This window comes from Pogona vitticeps, chromosome 11 (assembly GCF_051106095.1).
Source record: "Pogona vitticeps strain Pit_001003342236 chromosome 11, PviZW2.1, whole genome shotgun sequence".
Classification (NCBI taxonomy): Eukaryota; Metazoa; Chordata; class Lepidosauria; order Squamata; family Agamidae; genus Pogona; species Pogona vitticeps.
The window spans coordinates 7,124,668-7,148,791 of NC_135793.1; the positions used below are offsets into that span (position 1 = coordinate 7,124,668).

The 24,124-nt window shown below is 43.4% G+C and overlaps 1 protein-coding gene across 2 annotated transcripts in view; it reads right to left on the reverse strand.

The window, feature by feature from the left end:
- CHM (CHM Rab escort protein) overlaps positions 1-24,124 on the reverse strand; it is a 73,211-nt gene that overhangs the window by 31,322 nt on the left and 17,765 nt on the right. Inside the window, exons 5-9 of one of the 2 annotated variants that reach the window (XM_072981096.2) lie at positions 20,024-20,420; positions 16,980-17,096; positions 14,791-14,911; positions 13,298-13,523; positions 387-464 (exon numbers count right to left, since the gene is read on the reverse strand). In XM_072981096.2, the coding sequence (XP_072837197.2) occupies positions 387-464; positions 13,298-13,523; positions 14,791-14,911; positions 16,980-17,096; positions 20,024-20,420 (939 nt within the window). The remainder of the gene's footprint in view (positions 1-386; positions 465-13,297; positions 13,524-14,790; positions 14,912-16,979; positions 17,097-20,023; positions 20,421-24,124) is intronic. The other variant, XM_072981098.2, reaches the window with a different exon arrangement.

Genomic DNA, 24,124 nt, shown 5'->3' on the forward strand with positions numbered 1-24,124 from the left:
TCTTTAGGTGAGCTTCATTTTTAAAAATGCAATAACAGAGGGCTTTGTTGTCATCTGATGAAAATCAATTAGAGTAGGTAAGGCCACAAGGAAAACTAACATCACTCATCACCAGACCCCCGGCAACCGAAATGATTTGTCTTCCAAGCTTGGATGATCAGGAGGCTGCAGTAATATCGCAGGGAAATTAATTTAGTTTCTATATTCTAAACCCACTTTCCTTGTTCTGGAGGACCCGTACACAAATTACTTTTAATCAAGGTTGATGTGTTATTAATACCAAGGAAGATCTTTGAAGAACCATTTTTTAAAAATTGACTCTGGCATTTTTCATCCCGTATGTGTATAAAAAAGAGGGAAGGTTACCACTTCTTCACAATCCTTACCTTCTCGTTTCTTTGTCTACGACAAGACACTGCACGGCGTGGCGCAGACAATAGATCCCACCAAACACAGCACACATCCTGGAAGAACATCAGAAGTTTTGTGTTTTTCCCCCTTCTAAAAAAAGTTACATTTAATGTAGTTCAATCCCATCTTTCATAAGACAGGGCACTCAAACAATTAGTTAAAAACAATTTGCAAAGCAAAGAAAATACCTAAAACTGCAAGTCCATTAAAGTTGTAAAGCTACGTCCAGTTTCCAGGAGAAACTCCCACTAAGATTGGTCATGCCTGGGTGTCACTTTAAACTATGAATCCTGGCTTCAGTAATCATGGTGTGAATGGACCAAACCGGTAAGAATTTCTTTTGAGTAAGCATGCATAGCACAGCACTGCAAAAGTCAAGTTACATGATTTTTTTTTACATTTTTTAAACATGAAACCCATGTGTGATAATGCAGCTTAGTTAACTAGAAAGATCTATTAGATCAGAAACCATATTTGTCACACCAACTTGCTTAAAAGCTTCTTTTATTAATGAAAAAAGAGAATTTCTATTGGACTAAGACTGATTAGCACTGCTAACCACAGCTAATAAAACCAGAAGTTACTTTTGTAAAGATTTTTTATGTCCCTGCAGCTTTTCCCTGCCTTGGGGCAAATTCTTGCTTCTCACTTTTCAGAGTCTGGGAACACATCTCTTAAAACTAAATCCTTACTGCAGGATTGGGAACGCACTCCAAATTTCAGCATTATAATCAAATGGTAACAACAACAATAAACACATTTTTTATTAAAACATACAAAAAAATAAAAATAAAAACTACATAATAAACAACGGAGAAGTAGCCGTGTTAGTGGGCTTCAGCAACAAAAATACAGCGGTGCCTTGCATTACGACGTTAATTCGTTCCAGTGAAATCGATGTAGAACGAAAACATCGTAATGCGAAATTAAAAAGCCCATAGAAATGCATTAAAACCTGATTAATGCGTTCCTATGGGCTTGAAAGTCACCGTCCAGGGAAGATACTCCATAGCGCGGCCATTTTCACTGCCTGTGCAGCGAGGAATCCATCCCAGAAAAGAGCGGGGAGCCATTTTTTTAACCCAGTGGCCATTTTGAAACCGACGATCAGCTGTGTGAAAATCGTTGCTTTGCGAAAATCGGTTCCCGAAACAGGGAGCCGATCATCGCAAAGCGAAATTCCCCCATAGGAAACATTGTTTTGCGATCGCAAAAGAGTCAACGTCAAGCGGTTTTGTCGTAAAACGGAGCATCCGTCTTGCGAGGCACCACTGTACGTAAAACCAAAACAGAAGAAGTTATGGCTTTAAGACTGATACACTCATTTCAGGGTGACCTTTGGGGGCACTACACTGTACCAGAGACATATCAAAGTGAATCAGGGAGCACAGCTAAATGATGGAATCTAGCTTATACAGGAGGCCAAGAGAGCTTCTACTGGATGGAAAGTATTTTGAGAGCTGTTGATTTTGAGAGCCCTGCAATCATTCAGTCATTTCTCTTGCAGCACCAGAGATGAATCAGAAAATTGCAACCCCTTCTCTTTTGCACAGCAAAAACCATCTTTACAGAACCTGATGGGGAGCAAGCAACAGGGACACACTACTCTTTCTTTCCTTTTGGGACTCCAGCTCTCAGAATTTTCCAAGAATTCTGCAGGCAAAATTCTCGCAGAGTTCCGTTCCACAAACCCATACAGTGCTGCCTCACTTAACGGTGATAATCTGTTCCGGGAAAATCCCTGTTAAGCGAAAACATCGTAAAGCGAAAATAAAAATCCCATTGAAACACACTGAAAACCGTTCAATGCGTTCCAATGTGCTAAAAACTCACCATCCAGCGAAGATCCTCCATACGGCAGCCATTTTCGGTGCCTGTATAGCAAGGGATCCATCCCTAAACATAGTGGGTAGCCATTTTTATTACCTGGTGGCCATTTTGAAGCTGCCGATCAGCTGTTAAAAAAACATTGTTTTGCGAAGAATCGGTTCCTGAAGCAGGGAACCGATCATCGCAAAGCGAAAAAACCCTATTTAGACCATCGTTTTGCGATCGCAAAAACGTCATGAAGCGTGATGTGGGGTAATTGTAAAGCGGGGAGCCACTGTACTTGCAGACACCTAAATTCTGCTCACCTGGGCCAGGGTCTATCTCTGGGGCTGCATGGCCTAGTTCCGGCCTTCCTTCCTGGTAGCAATGTACTGAAAAGGGAGTTGCTGTGGTGCTTCCTGGGAGTCATAGTCTCACTACCCGGAGCCGGAAAAATCATCGTTTTGCGAACAGTTTGCGAGGCAAGGACCTAATCGTTGTCAAACGAAAATCCCCCATAGGAAACATCGTTTTGCGAACACTATAGCAATTGCAAAAAAGTCATTGTCATGCAATTTTGTCGTTCTGCGGGGTTGTTGTCATGCAGGGCACCACTGTATATAAATATATTATTGTTTATCCAGTACCAAATGTATACCCAGCATTTCTGGATTTGCTACATTTAAAGTCTGCCTCTTCTACAAAGAACTCAAGGTGGCATTACATGGCTCTTCTCCCTTCTGACTCATGGGTTTCCAATATGATATGCAGCCAAGTAGAAATTGGCACCGAGGTCTACCGAGCACCACGGCACCATTAGCAGACGAGAGAGACTCTGGCCTCTACGGAGTTTATAGGTTTTAATTTTTTTTTTAAAAAATGAAGCTGAGCAATCATTGCAACCACCCCACCCCTTAAAAGTGAGAGCAAGTTTGGTAATTGTAGGAGATTTTGCAGCCTTAGTAGGATTAGCTGGGAGGGACTTTTCTGGGCTGGACTGACTATCCAGCGCTAACCAATCATTCCTTTCCTGCCTCCGCATTCAAAGAGAGCCCCACCTCTCTGCTCAGAGCTCTTCCCCTCTCTACAAACTATGAAAGTCAGTTGCTGAAAGCAGTTGTGTTTGTTGGTTTGCTGTTCACTGTAAATAAAGGAAACGGTTTTTATTCTTTCTACCCCTGATGTCTAAGAGTGACTTTCTGAGACTGTAGGTGCCAGTTAATGAGAAAAGCGGGAGACTAACGTGCGGGACTTGAAGCTAACCTGCGCTGTGAATCTTTGCACTTCTGCTGCACCGCTAGAAGTGTTTAAACAAACATGCAAAACTCTGCAAGAGTAATCACTTCACCCGGCCAAGCAGTCCAGACCACCAAGCCTGGCCATCTCTCCCCCCAGCCCAGCACTGAACTGCCATTAGGTGTCTTGGGTGCATAATAGCGTTCTGAAAGATGGGGGCCAAGGCAGCATTTACCATCAAAATACATTTCCTCGGCCGCCCTCCTTTCTGAGCCCTACAACAATGTCTTTATGCTTCTGTCTCTGCCACCGCACATCTGTGACTTGATAGCAAACCAAATCCATTCAGAGATGATAAAAGGCAACAGCAGATGCCTGAGCCGTGCCTTTTGTGTGTGCGTTTCCAATAAAGGGTTCTCTCTCAATGGAAAGAAAGGTCACCAAACGCAAAAACCACAGCGAATCAACGGATAAGAAGGAACACACAAGGGAGAACACCAGAGAAACCAAGAAGCGCGAAAGCAGAAACGAAGTCCTGATGCTTTCCGTAATAAATAAAGCAAACCAAAACAAAACAAAACAGAAAGAGTAAATATTTCCAAAGGCAAAATCAACACGGTGCAGAATTGCCAAGGGTGCTTGGCAATTCAACGCAGCAAATTAAACAGATGAATTTATTAGGCAAATGTTTATGAATCAGCAAGTGAAGATCTAACAAGAGAAGAGACAGCATATGACCACTTTTTCAATTAAATGGGTTGGGAGGGGAGGCAGTCTGCTGTATCCAGCTGGATCAACAAGTGGGAAAACTTGTATTCTTGAACTTTAAAATTAAAACAAAAAAAAGGTGGAAAAACAGATTGAAGACAAGACGGTCTGTCCCCACCCTGCACTCTTGGATTTCGTGGCTCAGTTGCAAAAGCTTCAGACAGAAATTATGTCGAGAGGAGGATCTTCTACACCAAACAAAGCTCCTAGTATCAGGAATGAGAATGACTGGGCTCTAATGCTATTTTTGCACTGGGTCCTAGGATCTCAGGGTCCAAATCCAGTCCTTCAGAGTGCTCCAGATGTCCACACAAGATCATCATTTCCGATTTTTCCCATTCCAAAATGCTGAAATGCCCTTCCCAAGCCTCTGTTGCTGGCAGGAAGAACTTTAATCTGAAATATTCATTCATTCATTCATTCCATCATTCCTGCCCATCTGAACCAACGGTCATTCTGGGCAGTTTACAACTGTGGCAATAATATAAAATAACATAAACATAATCAAAATTAAAATTAAGTCGATATTATAGTTAAAAGCAGGTGTCCATTGCGAATGGTAGGCTAAAGCTCTCAGTGGCTATTCAAACGGCATGTTTTTAATAATAATAATAATAATAATAATAATAATAATAATAATAATAATAATAATAATAATAATAATAATAATAATAATAATAATAATAATAATAATAATAATGATAATGATAATGATAATGATAATGATAATAATTTATTGTCATTGTAAGTATATACACAGTATACCCATACAACGAAATTCACAGACACCCAGAGACCAGACACATGCAGACACATAAAATTCCCCAAACACTCCCCACCCACAAAAGTCCCCCACTAAAAATACAAACATCTACACCGCAGGCCAAGTAGCACAGTCCAACTAATTATTCACTACTGGTGTCTTTAAGCTCATTATTAATTGCAATTATAGCTCTGGGATAAAAACTATTCAGAAAACAATGAACTGAAATACAGTGTGCAGATATATTTGGTCCTATCTCCTTAGTAGGAATGCAGCCCCCACCCCACCCCAAACTCTGCTGACACTGAAATTTCACCCTCTGGATGAAAGAAATTCTTCTAGCTTGCCCAGAAACATCACCATTCTAGGCTACAGCTTCCAGAACGTTCCATCTTGGCAGGAAAATTCTGGCGCCGGTAGCTCAAAACTAGTTTCCAAACCCTGCCCTTGTATTAGAAAGCAACGTGAGAGACTGAGGCCACCTCCACCTGTTCAGCAGGGAACAACTATCACCTGGTCTCACCTCTCTAAGCACTATCTGTACCTGATCATCCTCACCATTTATGTGAACATCATGTATTAATAAAATATACCGGGGGGTGTCTGTGAGTGGAATGCAATTTGAAATTAACCTTCCAGCATTCTTTATGGGATAGGAATAAGTTAAAATCTACATGGGACGCCCTCATGTCAGTATTATTATTATTTATTCCTTGATCTTTTACGCCAGACGACTCAATACTATTTGGCTAGAACCAAAAGACAACCGAACTCTCCTACTATTGACCCTAAATGACAGATGTTTAAACTGATCCTCCTCTAATTAACTGGCTACTGTCTCTGCCTATAATTCAGGTTTCGCTGAAAGATCGCGGCTGCTCTGCACTCCGCTTCAACTTTGCCCCGCTGACATCAAATATCATTACAACTAAATTAACAGTTGTGAAAATTTTAGGCCTTCTCCTTCCACCCCTCTCCCCAAACATCCCTAGCCCTTAAATTCCATTTCAGTTCCTATCAAGAATCAGCAGCTGCAATTTCTAATACAGCTGCAATATAGCTGAACTTTTGACAGCACATTCAGAATGATTTATGAGTTTGTATATAATTTGATTATTCTATTAATTCTACTGATTACTGTGGAAGCTAATACAGTGAAGGTCACTCCCTAAAATAAATCTTCATTACATTTCACAGAAAGTAACTGCCTCCAACTAGTTGTTTTCTTTAATTAAAACACTAATGTTACAAGGGAAAGTAAAGGGGAGCGTCAGGGTTGCTGCATCCGTTGCGACAGGACGACTCTGCCCCCGGGATCGGATGCTCCTCGATTCACACATTCGGAAGGCAGAGGAGAATTGCAGGTGTCTCTGAATTGGATTCCTTGATTTTGAACAAAGAAAAAAAACACACACAGAAATAATCTCCTTTTAATACTCAGTGAGAGCAGGACTTGGGAGAGCGTGAAGTATGCTTATTTCCTGCCTCGTCAGCAAAAGCGGATTAAAAAAGGACATGTGAACTCGCAATCAACAGAGTCCAGACTGTTCTACGCCTGCACCATGTAGTCATAAGGCTTCCAACAAACTCATAAGGCAAAAGAAGGCAATTCCTAGCAGCCCAGGGTTGCGTTCACACAAACACTAGACTCCTTTGGGGGGGGGGAACTCCATTCTCTTTGGGAGCTTTTTAGGTTTCCGTAAGACCTTGTAGGGATTCTTTCTGTTCAAAATCAGGAGTGACAAGATCATCATTTTTTGTTGGGGTGAGTGGGTGGGGAGACCTCTCTCACGTCTGAAACAGACATGGCACAAAAATGCCAATCATGCCCCACCAAAGGCATGACTGGGCATTTCATGTGTGTTGGGAGGGGCGGGCTGAACCCGACCCACCCCACTCTCGATATATGGCAATCTTCCCCAACCTGGTGACTTTAGATGTACAAGCTACTGCTTTGATCATCTCCAGTGAGCAAGGCCAGAGGCAGCTGCAGCAACAACAACAACAACAACAACAACGTGCTGTCAACTCCATTCTGACCAATGGTGACCCTTTCCAGGATGTTCTAGGTTCAGTTTAGTCAGAAGTGGCTTCCCACCCTCTTCTTCTGGGACCGTGCAGGTAACCCAAGGCTACCCAGGTTGGCTCTTCCCCACACAGTGGCGGAAATTAAACTCCCAACTCCTGGCTCTGCAGCCAGACACCTAACCTGCTGAGCTATCTGGCCTGATATCTCTGATGCATTACCGCCTATATGAGATGAGATGACTGGAATTGGGGGAAAAAAATGGCTTGCTTAGGGGCGCCTAGTGAGATCAGGGAAGAGACGGGATTCATGACGGTCAGGGTGGTATAATGGTTTGAATTTTGAAGAGAAAGACTAAGAAGGTTCAGTGGATTCCCTGGGCGATCATTTCCTCTCTCCCAACTCTAGCTGCCTTATAGCGCAGGAGATAAATGGGGCAGAAGCGTGACTGTGTATAACACACCACTGCTTGGAGGGAAGGAATGGGAAATAGAAGCCGAGGGAATGGGATCTCCAGACCTTTATGGCTGAACATGGATTTGAACTCGATTCTGGGGTCCTGAGTCCAGTTTGGGGCTCTGCAGGCCGGTTCTTACCCTGGGATTTGCCCCGATCACACGGGTCCCTCAAATGAGATGTCGGGTGTCAGTGGAATGGAACCAAAACTGACTTGAAGACTACCTTCAATTTCTGTAAAAAAAAAAGTCTTCTTTTAACATTAAAAATGTGAGGGTGGGATACAGCTTGTTTATAAACAAGAAATGCTGTTCCTAAAGACTTCCCAGGAAATCCCCTGTGGTAACAAATGGTTATGGAGGCCTTGTTGCGAGGAGGCCGGAGAGACCCATGGCCTTCAAAACTATCCAAGGCAGTGGTCCTCAACCTTGGGCCTCCAAATGTTCTTGGACTACAACTCCCAGAAGCCTTCGCTGCCACTTCTGCTGGCCAGGATTTCTGGGAGTTGAAGTCCAAGAACATCTGGAGGCCCAAGGTTGGAGACCACTGATCCAAGGGGTTAAACAGCCCATGTGCCACATGACTGCCATCCTATCCTAGTCTATCATCCTCAGCCACCCTACCACACCAGTTTTCCTGCCCAGCTGGGTTTCTGGGAGAAGCTTCAATGGAAATTCATCATAAATGCAGTTTGTCTCCTTTGAATCCAACGGGTTTCGAAAACTCTGCACTCTCTTCATGACTGTAAGCAACAGCTCTGAGAGCAGTGACATCGCCTTTCTGGATCAGGATATCACCAAATTTATTTGAAACAAGGATGTAGCATGCCTCATTTCCCCCCAAAACTCATGTGTAAACCTATGGCTATTTGGGCTGGGGGCGGCGGGGAGTAGGGAATACACTGGCTGTTTTCCAAAATGGGTGTTTTGCAAGAAACAGGTATCATGCTGAACAAGGGGACAATGAAGCGCTGCACTCTTAAAGGACTTTGTATGCTTAGGAGGCATGTTTCAACACAAAGGTTATTTTCAAATTAAAAGTCTTGTCCTGTCAAAACTTGAGAAATAATATGGGCAAGGACACAAAAGCATTCCATAGCTTTATTAACGACAGCGCTCACTGATCTGTGAATAACCTGAGAGAAAAAAATGAAGATTATTGAGTTACTTTACCAATCTATCCATCCATCACTGGAAAACAGGCCTCAGAAGTGATGGATTATCTCACCTCACCGCTGTTTGTCCCAAACTAAAGATACTCTCCTCGAGGGGAAAAGGCTGGAGGAGAAAAAACACAACCAACCACAAGCACAGTGAAGGTCTCCACACCTTAACTCCACTCACAAAGATCAATTTTTTTAAAAAAAAACACCTCAAACCCCAATATAACAGAAACGCATCAACCAAAATATTTATCCCGCTGTTGTGTTGAAAAATTTCCTACTAGCACAATAAAAGAAACACAGAGTTCAGAAAGTTGCAAATAGAGGAAGCCATCTGAGGTCAGATTAGACTATGCTCTGGCTGGCAGCAGCTTCCCCAGGTGATCGGCTGTGATGTTTTTGGAACCACCTATATCTGATCTCAGATGCTGGGGATTGAACCTTCTGCGCACAAAGCATGCACCAACCTATGGCTATGAAGTACGAATCTTTGCGAATCATCCGAGACATCTATAGTGAAGTTTCAGACAAGATGGTCTGAAGTTTTTAATCCCAATTTATGGGACTCAGTGGGGAGATCATTTTAGTCTATATTCTCTTTAGTTTTCATAACCTAACCCGAAAGGTCTTCTTCCGCACAACCAATGGGAAACAAGACAAGATGTTGCTGGGTGCCATCAGCATACAACATGTAGCCCAGACCTCAGAATGACACTGACATCCAGGAGCTTTCATGTGGGTTTTATCACTAGGTCAGCCTACAAATCATGGAAAAGACCAAAGGGAACAAAAAAGGGGATTCACCAGGTACCCAAAAGAACACAAGGACAGCATCAGACAAACCTCCCTGGAAATTTCTGGTGCTGCTACTAAAAAGACGCTCTTTTGACAATCTTTGGGGTGCTCTTTATAGAGCCCTAATGGGTAGCAAGATTACACCTTCCACAAAGACCCAGACTTCCCAAGGAAGCACTGTGGCGGTTTTCACTTTCACATAGGAGGTAAGTCTGAAACAGACAGAAAGACTGCCCCTGTTCTAGGACGGGTGAAACACAGAAAATAACTTACATGGGTAGGAATTCCCAGAATTCTGGCTAGGGAATTCTTGGACAATACAAGGAAACTGAGTTTTTTTTTAAAAAAAACACCAAATGGTTACACAAATGTAAATACTTCCAGATGCTCACAGATAGTTTAGTTATAGTATACAGCATACTGATAAAAAGGGACAGGATGGCACTGCAGGTTAAGTCATAAGATCGAATCCACGCAACGGAGGGAGCTCCTGTCGCTTGTCCCAGCTCCTGCCAACCTAGCCGTTCGAAAGCATGCAAATGAGAGTAGATAAATAGGGACCACCTCAGTGGGAAGGTAACGGCATTCTGTGTCTAGTGGCACTGGCCACATGATCACGGAAACTATCTCCGGACAAAAAACGCTGGCTCTATAGCTTGGGGACGGGGACGAGCACCGCGCCCTAGAGTCGGACACGACTGGACTAAATGTCAAGGGGAACCTTGACCTTGACCTATACTGATAAAAGACTGAAAAATGAAGCAAACTGAAGCAAAACTAGCTTCTGATTCAAACTGGGAAGGGAAACCAAGGTGATCTGCATAACTCCTGCCATCAGTAGAGCTTTTCTGTGTCCCTACAGCAGCATGAAAAAGGATCCAATTTGTTCTTTCCTTGCTTAGGGGGAAAGGCTGATCATATTCACTCAAACCCTTCCTATAGTTCGAGGGAACACTGCAGAGTTTATGCAGAATTTATTCGGAGTGCAAGGATATGACTTACAAATGTCTTTGAATCATTCACATAAATATGCATGCATGCCATTTATAACAGTAGCCTTGATGAGAACACACAGGGTAACTGACTGCAAGGAACGCTTAAGAGGGTTACATTAAAACAGAATATGAAGAGGTGGTTAGAAATCACAGGACAAGTGACACCTTATTCTGATAACCCGGTGATAAAAATTGTAGGGTATGATGTATAGTCAGGGATGTTACCACTTGGTAGCCTAGCTGAACAGTATTCCTAGAAGTCTTAAAACACTGTTCTGAATTAACAATACACACTGGGATGAAGAAGGCCACACATCCAGAAAATAACATCATTACAAGTTGCAATCTTTGAAAGGAAGAATAAACTACTATCTGAGTTGACTAGGCAGGCACGGAAAGAGTGTCTGAGGAAGTTAATGTCATTTTTGTTATGACAAAATAAATATATTTAATCTGTAATGATTGACTGATTGGATGGATGGATGGATGGATGGATGGATGGATGGATGGATGGATGGATGGATGGATGGATGGATGGATGGATGGATGGATGGATGGATGGATGGATGGATGGATGGATGGATGGATATATTCATTTAAAGAGCTCTACCGTAGCCACTACCATCATCACCCATCTCCTCAGGTAGAGACTACCCTTCTTCCATTTGTGTTTGGCCAATATATTTTGCTGTCTGAGACAATACCCAACTTCACAGTCTGTCTACAGAAGCTGACTAAATTGACTATTGCCTTTTACTTGAATAGGGGCAATCGGAGAGTGCCTTCACTAGAAGCCTCAGAATGGTTGGGGGGAGCAGATAGGAAGGACCGCGTGACACACCCAATTCTGTCCCCCCAAAAGGAGGAAGACTTGGGAAAAGCCAGGTGGTTTTTATTGTCAGCTGCTGTTGCCTGTGATGGTTTCCTCCCACTACATAAAAGTAAAGATTAAATTATAAAAAAGGGGACTGGCTACCTCCCTGAAAGTATTAGGGGCTTACCAGAGGTATCCCCCAAACCTGGTGCTGGCCCTGTTCCCTAGCCTTCCTCCCAGAAGAGGTGAGCAATATTTAAGTAAATAGGGGTGAGGGCACCAGTATAGATGGCCACAGGGCTACTCACTGATTTTCATAACCGAGATGGGGGCTGACCCTGGTTTTCCCACATCGAATTCCAAACAACCACTCCTGAACCCCTGCTGGCTTTCTGGGCATTGGGGAAAGTCTTCAAAAGCACCTCCAGTGTTTAATGGGACAACTGCTGAAAGAGAAATAGATGGCTGTTGGGTGTATGCATGTGAATCTGGTCAGTGGCTCTAGTTGTTGTGTTGTTGTTGTTTTGTTTTATGCATTTTTATACCACTGACATGGTGCAAAGTACTACTCTAAGCAACTTACAGTAAGACAACTCCCACAAAACCCTCTACCCCGTTTACCAACATTAAACACCTCTAAGTACGTAAGACAATAGATTAAAAAAGCCCCAAAGACGGCAAAATGGGGAACACTAAGATTAACTTAGGCAAGCGTGTCCTTGAATGCTTCTTGAAACAAGACCGTCTCGAACATCCTCTTAAAAGATGGCTGAAGACTGAATGGTAAAGCAGCAGCAGAAGTTTACAGAAGTCCACACATCACACCATCCAAAGGGGGCAGCTACAAATTGACATTTCAGACTTTAAACCTTAGCTTATGGACTGGGTAACAGAATACAGTGGTGCCTCGACTTACAAACTTAATCCGTTCCAAAAGATGGCAGTAACTTGAACTGGTCATAAGTCGAAGCACCATTTCTCATAGGAATGCATTGAAACCCCATTAATCCGTTCAGGCCGGGGGGGGGGGGATAAAAAAACAAACAAACAAACAAAAAACCCAAAGCACTGCAAGCCCCATCAGAATGCGTTCAGGCCGGGGGGGAAAAAACACCAAACAACAACAACAACTCCTCAGCAAGCCCCATTGGAATGCGCTGGGGCTGAAAAAAAAATCACCCCAAAAAAATATCACAGCATAGAAACATACCCTGAAGCCCAAACCCACGCTGCAAAACCCTGTATGTACTCACTCAGAAGCAGAAAGCAGCACTAGGCAGTCTGAAGCCTCTCTGAAAATGTACACACTGTAACTCAGAGGTTGTCAACCCCTGGTCCGCGGCCCGGTGACAGTCTGTGGCTTGAGCCGGACTGGGCCGCGAAGACAGACCTCCCGCTCCCCATGCACTTCCCCCCACATTTGTGCATGTGCGCACGTGCCGGCGTGAGCGCTCCCCCTTCATGCATGCGCCTGAGCGCCCGTGTGAAGGGGTGAGGGTTGCGTCTGTGGGGGCAGGACCACCGGCGCATGCGTGAAGGGGTGAGGGAGTGATCGTGCACGCTAGCACATGTGTGCATGCTCCCCACCGCTTCGCGGATGCGCACAAGAGCGAACCCATCCTTGTGCCCAGGTGAGAGCGCTCCTTTGTGCATGTGCACGAAGGCAGGGGTGCTCTGCCTTCCTCAGCCAGTCTGTGGTCCCGAAAAGGTTGGGGACCGCTGCTCTAACCGTTGGGCCGAAAGAGCTACAAAGAAGCAGCCTCTTTGCTGACCAACGGTTAGCAATTTAAATTCCCCACCTTTCTCCCCACCTTTTTTCTGATCATATCTCAAAGCTCCAGTCGCAAAACCCTTTAGAGACTGGTCTGGATGCAACATAAGATCATAACAGCTGCAGAAGCCAGGGTCAGAATAATGATGGTGATGTCCAAACTCCACAAGAGGAGGAACAAGAAGCAGAAGAACGTGATTTTACTGAATTTTTCCCTGCTCTGACATCTCTCGGCACCAGTTTAGATTAGAAACAGTTTAACAAACGAACAAACAAGATTTCTCTACTTACCGGCAAAAGCACTGTGGGATCTCTCCTTGTCCGTACAAAGGAAACAAGAACGGAGTGTTGCCATAACGGCCAAGGCACTGCAGGAATTTCTGGGTCGCCTTCAGCCCATCTAAGGTGCAGCAGTCGGCCTCCGAGACCATCGCGATGGAATACAAGATGAAGTGTTGCAGGTTGGGAGTTAACTTCTGGGTTTTCAGATAGTCTGAAAATTTACTCTCCTTCTGAGCTGTTTTTTTTTTTTTTAGGGACAAGAAGTCACGAGTTAGGGAATCTGGAGCTTCACTTAACAAAAATGACAAGCAACGAACCAATAAAGTCAGAAATCCAGAAACGTGAAACCTGAGGTGCCATAATCATGCGAGAGGTGTCTGTACCATATTGGGGGAAAGTGTTTTTATACAACCAAACAGAACTTGTAGCCAACTTCATTTTTGTTTTCTTGTCAGTGGCAATGGGAAGTGCAGAAGCCCCCAGTGATTCTGGAATTAGGAAATCTGTGCCTGCACCCCTAAAGCTTGCCTGCCCCTGTCCTAAGCTTCAGATCTAAGCTCTGGGAATGGATACACACAAACACACGTGGCATGTCTTCACTCTCTCATCTCAAGGAACAAAAATGCTACTGTGAGATTTTGGTGTGTCTTTGAATACAGAGAGAGAGAGAGAGAGAGAGAGAGAGAGAATATTCCTGTGTGCATTATGAATAGCTACGCTATCACCCTGAAGGCCAACCACTTAAAGGAAGGATAGAGAAACTTTGTAGTCCAGGAGCCAGTTCCATGTCTCTCTCTCTCACCCACAAAAGGGAAACAACGCATGGCTGGAAGACCTGGTTTTGAAAAAATCTGCTCTCTTGAGTCCCTAAAGGCACCTGAGCTGTTTACAAAGAGCAAAACAACAATTAAACAAAAATGGTAAATAAAATAAATACTAAAAACAACAGAGCACAACCATCCATTTAAAAAACCCTCCCAGGCCACCAGTCACTAAGGGGAAAGCCTGCCTGAAGAGAAAGCTCTCATCCTGCTTGCAGAAGAAGGACAGCAAAGATGAGGCCAGCCTGGCCTCCAGTGGGAGAGAGTTCCAAAGTCTGGGGGCAGCCACAGAGAAGGCCCTCTCCCGTGTCCTCGTCAAGCACACCAGTGAGGCTGGTGGGGTGGAGAGAAAGGCCTCACTGAGGAGAATCAATGGTTTTGAAATCTCCCAAACATTTCTCCTTGTCTAAATGGGCGTGGGGGAAAAAAGGGAGATGTAGGATGAAAAAATGGATGGGCGTTGCATGTAGCCTGCACATTGTCTGCTCCTGCCCTCCAGTAAAGTGCTCAGGACATTCACACACATGGGACTCCCTCATGCACTGCAGAGAGAACACAGACTTCTAAAAGAGGGTGCCATGTAGCATTCTAGAGATAGACGTGTAGAAAATTAAATGAAAACGCCAGGAAAGGAAAAGGCATGTAATGAAGATGTCTGGGTCTTTAATAGGAGATCCAAACCTTGATATTCATCAGGGTGTTGTTCGAAGTCCAGGCAAAAAGTCAGGAATCTCATCAGCACTCTCTTCTCCACCATAGTCAACTGCTTGCTGTTGAAGACATCAGCTCTGGAACAGGGCACCTGTAACAAGAGTTTGCAAAGCCGCTGAACAGTTTGGGACTCCACTACTTGGTTAAAGCATCTTTCCCAATGCACCTCAGCCTCACAGGCCTTGCTCCTACAGATCACCATTCTGAGAAAGATAAAAGTCTCTATGAGAAACTGAGCCTTCTCGGTCGTAGCCCCAGGCCTGTGGAATGGGCTCCAGTTAAGAGGTTCAACCAGGCAGGCCCTCTCCCTCCGAATGTTCACAAATACAGTGGTGCCTCGCAAGACGAAATTAATCCATTCCAAGGTTAATATCGTCTTGCGATATTTTCGTCTTGCGAGCTGTTTCCCATAGGAATGCACTGAAATTTAATTAATGCATTCCTATGGGGATTTTTTTTAAAAAAGTCACTTACCATTTAGGGAGCTGGGGAAGCACCATCAGAGGACTGGCAGGGGGGCTCATGCCTGGATCACTGCCTTAGGAGGTCCCCTGGGGCTTCCCTTGCACCATTGAAAGACTGGCAGGGGTCCCTCTGAGTGGCGAGCAGCGCTTGCAAAGGCTTGTCCAGCACCATTTTTGAAGATCGCGCCCCTTCCCCTTGCCTTCAGCAAGCCTCCGAATGGTAAAAGGCTTTCTTTTTTCTTCCTTTTTCCATTTGGGGGCTTGCTGAAGGCAGGGGGAACGGGCATGATCTTCAAAAAAGGTGCTGGCTAGCCTCTGCAAGTGCATTCGTCATGCGAAAAACAGCCATAGGAACAATCGTCTTGCGAGGCACCAAAAACCTTGCCGGACCACTTCGTCTAGCGAGTTTTTCATCCAGCGAGGCAATCGTCTTGCGAGGCACCACTGTAGTATGTTAAAGGCCACTCTTTTTACTGAAGTGTTTAAAGACACCCTCCCCTGAGTTAGTTCTACCTACGAGTTACCCGTTTCTGTCATCATTTGGCACTTAGGTTGCGTTAGGGTTTATTTCTGGATTAATGGATATTTGTTTGTTAATGTTGGTTTGTTGTAAGAGCAAGGCCTGTGAGGACTAGGTGAGGTAAGGGTTAAGGTTTTGTGGGAAAGATGCTTCGACAAGTAACGGATGGTGATCCTTGAAAAGCACAACCCACACTCTACACAGAGGTAAGAATATCCATGCTTCCTTGACTGAGAGAATTATTTCAGCTGATTTGAGGATGAATTACACCTTAGACTTTTGGAGTCTACTGCATGGATTCTTCACTCTTCAAGGTATAACAACAAAAACAACATGAGGCCATCAAGTTGATTCCAGTTTATGCTACCAAATCATATCTCCCAGACCTTCTTTTTCATATAACCTTCTCTCTGTGGATTTCCAGGTTCAAATCAATGCAACAAGAACTATTTGGATGTACCTTTCCCTTAATTTTCCCATTTCCCTTAATTTTCCCATTTCCAAGTCAATGCATGTACTACCTCAACTGACTACAGACATAAAAAGAAGGCCTTTTGATTCAAGCAGGCCTTCAGCAGCTGTGATCTCTCTTGTTATTTTAACCAAAGGCTGCTGTGTTTTCTTTTACTGACATATTTCCAAAATGTGCTTTCGATTCTTATTCTTCTATTCAACCTTCTTTTAACTGTATTTGTTTACTTTTAAGACACCTTACGTCACATTCCTGGGGGAAAGTTTGAATATAGTAACTACATGAACATAAGAATGAATGCTTTTCATATCTCGGGTAATAATTTCAGATTCCCTCATTAAACTAATAGTACTTTCCTCCCTATCATAAGATCTGGAATAGCAACACTTTTAAACCCTATTTCTAATGATTAATAGATCAGTTAAGTAGTAGCACATCAAGTCTAAGACAAAAGGTAAGCAGAGAAGGGGTGACCATGTACGGAAAGTGGGCCTGACTAACACAATCTCACCCAAATAGCTCTCAAAACCCAAAGGCAGCTCTGATTTATCTGGTAGCAAAAATCATGGTTTGGCTATTGTGTCCAAATCTGCTTGCGGTACAAATAACACTACCAGTTCAAAAGAGTTCTCATGCTGTCTTTAAACCCAACTATAAAGGAAGACAGAAAACATTGCAGCTTTGATTTGGGTAGTTCTAGTACCTGCTCCACTCTTCCTTCCCGAAACGCAAGGATCCGAGTGACGTTTTTGAATTCAGCGTATCGACTAACATTTGACTTAATCAGGAGGTCAATCAACAATCCTCGGGAGTATAATAACTGCAGAAGAGAAAGTTTTTAAAAATTACAAATATATCCACAGAGATATACATATATACACAAAGATATACACTCATGCCTATATATGCATATCCACACATTTCTGGAGAACACTTGATTTTTATCAATGCCTTTTCTTTCTTGACAGCACTGTTGACAAGGAACACGACAGCAAGACTGAAAACATTTTGCAAATGAAAGGTATCACCCTAAATCAGTGGCTCCCAACCTTGGGGTTCCAGATGTTCTTAGACTAAAACTCCCAGAAGCCTTCAGCATTAGCTATGCTGGCTAGGATTTCTGGGAGTTGTAGTACAAGAACATCTGCGGTCCAAAGACTTGTCTAAATTATAACAGCAGCAATATCAGATTCTATGTCTTCCTACTGTGGCCCTGGCTGCAAGATGGACGGTAAATAAATAAAGGGAAAATAAGGCATGTAATCCATAGGTGCCCTTTTGCTATTTCTGAGCAAAGATCAAAGCAAGATGTGAATGCTGGAAGGAGAGTTTGCCAGTCAAAACTCAGCCCGGGGGTGTGTGTGTCGGGGGAACACAATAATAGTTTGTAAAGAGGGGGAGCACATCTTTCTAGGTAAATGGCAGAAGAAGCTCTAAACACAGTCAGTTTCTGAATTCCAGTCCTGCAGGATGATAACCAAGGTCCACCAATGTGTTTGAGCATCCCTCCGTCTAACAGTGTATTAGCATCAGTCATTTCCAGAAGTCCAGTGTTATGGAACCATAGAATCATGGAGTTGGAAAGGACTTCTAAGGCGCATCAAATCCAACCCCCTGCTCAGTACAGAAATCCAAATCAAAGCAGATCTGACAGTGGGCTGGCCAATTTACTCCTGAATGCCTCCAGCATTGGAGTGCTCATCACCTCCCCAGATAATTGGTTCCATTGTCGCACTGCTCTAACAGTTAAGAAGTTTTTCCTGATATTCAATCGAAACCTGGATTCCCATGACTTGAGCCCATTATTATGTGCCCTGCACTCTGAGATGGGATATCAACATTGGAGATGTTGAAAAGCCCCTATGGATGAACACAACGCCACATGCATGAGGTTGAGTTTCTTGTCCGATGAACCTGAAGGAGCCAAAGAGGGGCTATAAGAAAGGAACCTGGAGGTGAGGACCATGGAATTCCTAAAGGAGAGGTGTGAAACATTTCACACTGCAAGACGCTTTCTACTACAACTACCATAATGCCTCATCATGCTGCCTGAGGATGATGGAAGTGGCAATATAAATTATTAAAAGACCCACAGGTACCCTACCTCCCCCGCCCCAAAAGAGAACGAGCAGGCTGACTATCGTTCCAAAAGGTGTTAACATAAATTTTGTTAGGTGACCAGAAGTCCAAACTGAGGAAGATGTACCGGTATGTGCTGGAAACTTTCTGGAACCAAATTTGGAAGTAAATTTAGAGAAATTCTTACAGGAGGCCTACAAAACAACCCAAAGCCATCAAGAACGGACTAGATATTTCCAACTTCCCCAGGAGAACACAGTGCTGTGTTTTTGAAATCTTTCAAACCTGCACATACTATTTCCAAATATTCTTGATACAACTGTTTTTCTTTCCAAAAGTTCTATATTTTTGAGACTTCACACTTAACTACTGCCTTATTTCTTCAATATCCTAGGAAGTGGTATGCTCACAATGGTTACAAGTTGGAACCATAAAACTTAATCTTCTAACATCTTTGCTCACTTTGTATAAGCTGCAAATTTATTACACATTCTTGGAAGGACATGAGCGTAAAAAACACTAGCACAAGATGGATGGCTGAACTTAAAAAAAAACACCAATGGTCCACTGGAGAAAGTTACTTAGGCAGCGCCATCATTCTCAAAGTCTTTGCAGTCACAAGAAGGTAACTTTGGAAGGCACAGCAAACAAGATAGGAATTTGTCTCTCAAAGCGGGTCTGTGCCCTGTTATGACCTCAAAGGGAAGTTCACAGGGCAGGAATGAGCAAGCTGACCAAGAAAGTCAGAACCTTGGACAGCACCACGCGAGAAGCTTGTTATGGTAAGATTCTGAAGACCCTTAAATTTTAGGACACATCGCTGTTGCCTTCACGCTCTGCCCTAGAGATATGCCCTTTAGCGGATGGGGGTTTACTCCAAACCCAAGAATTTCCCAAAGCAGAACTTGGGAGTTCCAGCCCACAAGCACACACCTGAAGACACCTTAATTTCACTCACATGGAAAAAGCCTAAGGTCCTCTTCTAGCCTTATTTTATGGTGCAATGCTTCTGGGCTGTACGTGTTGGGGATTTAGAGTCCCCCCAAAAAACAAACAAACAAACAAACAAACGTGATATGCTTATTCTGTCCCTTCTCTAATGAAAGTTTTTTAAATAGGGGGAAGGAGAATTTTTCATCCTTAAAGGCCAAATTGATCAGCAAAAGCATCATTCGAAAAGTTTCAAGAATCATCTTGCTGAAGATACAGTCTGGTTTCTATGTGGTAAAAACAGCCCGAGAGAGAGAGAGAGAGACTTTGAGGAGGGAAGAGGCTAAAATATCCCTTAAAAGCACACACCAAAATGTACTTTGAGCTGATGTTATATCTTTATTTCACATTTTTAAAAAAGTCTGTGCCTCTCAAGAACCCCGAAAATGTTCTTTTGTAATGAAAACTATGCGTTTCACAGAAAAGTATGGTGGATGTCAACCTCAACATCATTATCCTGCTAAAGATTTCAAATGTCTTTTTTTAAAAATGGATAAGAGGTTTATTTATTTATTTATTTTGTATACCGCCCATCTGACTGCAAGGCCACTGTGGGAGGTTCACAAAAAACAAAAAAAAGAACAATAATCAACAGCAATAAATTAAAATAACATAATATCAAAATGATGTTAAACAAACCCCATCTACAAGAGAAATAGCTGTCAATGAATCTCCTACCTTAGAAATTAAATCAATATTAAACCTCCTCCCTTCTTTAACAATTTGGGAATAAGTAATTTGCTTCGGTTCCACTGCAGCTTCTGTTCCTAATGTGTTATTTTCAACGTCCAGTCCTAACTGCTCAGCTGCTACGCAGTCAGACGGTTCCTCTGTCTCAGGGATCACGCTGTCACCCTCCTGGTCAGCTGTACCTTCTGGACCACTTCCAGAAACATTTTCAGGGCACTTTTTCTCATCTTTGGACCCCGAGGACAGATCCTCTGACGGAAGACATTCCTCAGTCTCCAGGGTAGTGGTGACCTCCTCTGCTACAACGTCACCAGAGACAGAGGGATCTAAGGAAGAGAGTTTGGCCAGTGAACCAGCTTCTTCCACATCTTCACTGGAATTCTGGCTGATTTTCAAAAGAGAGAGAGAGAGAGAGAGAGAGAGAGAGAGAAGCTCAGTTTTCAGAGTTCCTTTCCGGGTATAAAAAGCTACATCATCAACTTATTGTCAAAGTTCTGCTGGCTTAGTCTTCTCAATATACATACTGCACGTATCTATACGAACTGGCTATGGCCACCTAAACCTAATCACAAGCCTCTTATAAGCTGAATTACTGTAATGAGCCAAAAGGTTCATAGAGGTCTGGAGGGAACGTGATAGCAATAGAATGTTGACAAACAGCTTAACTTCGGTGAGGGATCTGAAACAACACTTTAAGAATATCATTCCACAGGAAATACAGTCAGGAGTTTATGAAAAAATTCATGAGTTGGAATACAATTAAATAAGCTTCCCCCCCTCCTTAATAATAGGAAATAAACCATATAATCATCATCTGTACTGGCCCCATCCATGTCTTAATGAAGGTATACTTTAAATTTTACTGTTGTGCCCATTAATCCTCTGACTCACTATCATGATAAAGGTAAGCAGGTCAAAAGAACAAGGTCAGCACATGTAATAAGTCCTGGGCATCATCCTCTTTTTTCCCTCTTAATCACAAAATCCTTAACATTCCCTTTCTAAAGCAGCACTCCACACTTCAACTCCTCTTCCTTTTTAATCTTCAACTTCAAGGAAACCTACCTCTGCAACTAAATACTTTGAACTTGGGTTTTCAGTTTATGCTACCAACAGAGATGAATCAAATCAGTGTCATTATTAGTGGGGGAGGGGAGGGGAGAGCTCAGCAACAGTTCTGCATTACCTTTTTTTATCTCTTAACTGCTTAATCCACCAAGAAAACGTTTAAAGTTTCGCTGACAACTAATGAACTGTGATTTCAAAGGTGGTCTGAAATAATAACACCGTAAAAGTTCAGTGGCCGTCATTATAAAAAAGTAGAATTTCCCTAGTTGGCCACGATAATAGCTGCTGCATTTTGTAGGTCCTCTCCTGTCCATCTCTGATGTAATCAGCAACCAGAATACAGGGACAAGAAAGATCCTTGACTGGGCTTGACTCATTCAGGTTGTCATATTACGGAGCCCTTGTCAACATCATGGTGACTGGCTGGATAGCTCAGTGGTTTAGAATCTGGCTACAGAGCCAGAAGTTGGGGGTTCGATTCCTCACTCTGCCTCCAGGGAGAAGAGCCAGCCTGTGTAGCCTTGGGCAAGCTGCACAGTCTCAAGGTTGCCCCTAGAGGAAGAGAATGGTAAAACACTTCTGAGTATTCTGTATTTAGAAAACCCAGAAACGGGTTGTCATAAGTCAGAATTGACTTGACAGTAGATTATTGTTATTATTATTGTCAACATCATGTATTTCAGTTAAAGCTACTGTTTTGGAAATTCAGAATAAATGTAATTTTGAGTCCCAAATACACACATTGAGACAACAGAGCTTACATAAGGCATGTGATGTTAGCCGGGTTTACATAGAGCAAAGCAAAACATGCTGCATGCATACTGTCCCATACTGCTCAAAGCACTCTCTGGGCAGTTTATAATATAATTATGCCCCCACCCACCCAAGTGAGCTGGATACTCAGTTCACTGACCTTGGAAGGCTTGGAAGGCGGAGTGAACTTTGAGTCAGCTACCTGGGATTGAACTTGGGTTCTGAGCAGCGTTTTGGCTGCAGTACTACAGTTGAACCACTGCATCACGAGGCTCATAAGACTTACATTCCTAGAGATTTAGTCACCTAGCAGTGTCTAACAGTGTGCATGCTGCATTAGCAAGTCAATATGTTTTGAACAAATGAGTATATAAGGATGGGGTGTGAATTGCACTGGGGCAGCAATATGTGGGCATGTGTGGTGGTGGTGGGGGTGGACTAAGAATCACCGTCCACCCATATCAAGCAGGAAGAGGTCACCTCTGAACCTTCTTTTATTTAACCCTCGCAGTATCAGTTCCATTCTTTGCAAAGCAAAAGGATGCATGAGCTAAATGGAAAATCAATTCTGTATCTGAACACTGACATTACCGTGTTATAATTTAAATTGTATACAAACGTTACCTTTCACATGACACCAACGATTGTACCCCACTTGTACTTCCCTTGAGTGAGTCTATGGTGGTGTACCTCCCATACACACCTTGCAGTCCTTGATGTTAAGAACTGTAACACCGAAGGAGGCAAAAAAACCCCACCCAAAAATACTAGGAAGTGAGCTTTCTCATCATGGCCCCTTCCTTCTGGAAGAAGCTTCCTACAAAGGTTCGCCACACACCATCCCTTTCTGTTTTTGGGAAGCTAAATGAAGACCAAATTATATAAAACTGCCTTCCTACTGGAAAGGGACGTGGTGGCGCTGCGGGCTAAACCGCAGAAGCCTGTGCTGCAGGGTCAGAAGACCAGCAGTCGTAAGATCGAATCCACATGATGGAGGGAGCGCCCGTCGCTTGTCCCAGCTCCCGCCAACCTAGCGGTTCGAAAGCATGCAAAATGCAAGTAGATAAATAGGGACCACCTTGGTGGGAAGGTAACAGCGTTCCGTGTCTAAGTCACACTGGCCATGTGACCACGGAAAGATTGTCTTCGGACAAAACGCTGGCTCTATGGCTTGGAAACGGGGATGAGCACCGCCCCCTAGAGTCGAACACGACTGGACAAAAATTGTCAAGGGGAACCTTTACCTTTACTTTACTTTGCCTTTCTACTGGTATGAATATATTGTCCTGAGATATTCAAACAGGTTTTGTGTATTTCAATTTAAACGCACTTTCAGCTAGTGACAGGGTTTAGTAGTGTGTTTTTTGTATTTATTATATAGTGTTTTAGTGTATAATTTTATTGTATATTCTTATCTTCACAGAGAGGGGCAACATGAATGGGATGGTATAGAAATGAAAAAATAAAACATAGATAAAACAAAATACGTGGATAGAAATTACGTCGTTTTATACTTATACGTCCTTTGAAGTAGCTTGAGCCCAAAGTCAACTTGGTGGGCAAAGAGGGAGCTAAACATTGCGGTCTATGTGCGATACTTCAGTCCCTGCCAAGGGAAGCTTTAGCCCTTGGGATGGTATTGAACTCCAATTTCCATCGGCACTAACTAGCCTGGCCAACAGTGAGGCGTGATGGGAATCGCTGTTCATCAACACTGTGAAGGCTGCAAGTGCTTTAAACTCAGTTTCAGTCTAAAACACTATGCTTCAATGGACCTTTACTCAAATGCACGGCTCAAGTGTGCTTGCACAGAAGTAACTTGGAATAACTGAAGTTTCTAGTGTCTAGAATTACTGACAGCCACAGCAATACAAGAGACTAATGTTTACAGCTAATACAGTGGTGCCCTGCATAGCGAGGTTACTCCATTCCAGATTAACCTTCGCTATGTGAAAACTTCACTAAACGGAACGGGGAAGCCCATTGGTTAATGCGTTCCAAATGGGCACAAAACTCACAGTTTAGCGAAGTTTCCAGGGTCCGGCAGCCATTTTTGCATCCTCGGTAAGTGAGGGGAGTGCGCCCATTTTGGGCGTCCGGCGGCCATTTTGAAACCGCCGAACAGCTGATCTGCGGGTGTCGCAAAGCGAAGATCAGTAAGCGAAACGCTTACCGATCTTCACTATGCGAGTTTTGCCCATTGGGGCCGACGCTATGCCTCCGCATTAGCAATCCCGAAAACGGGATTGCTATGCGGATTCGTCGTTA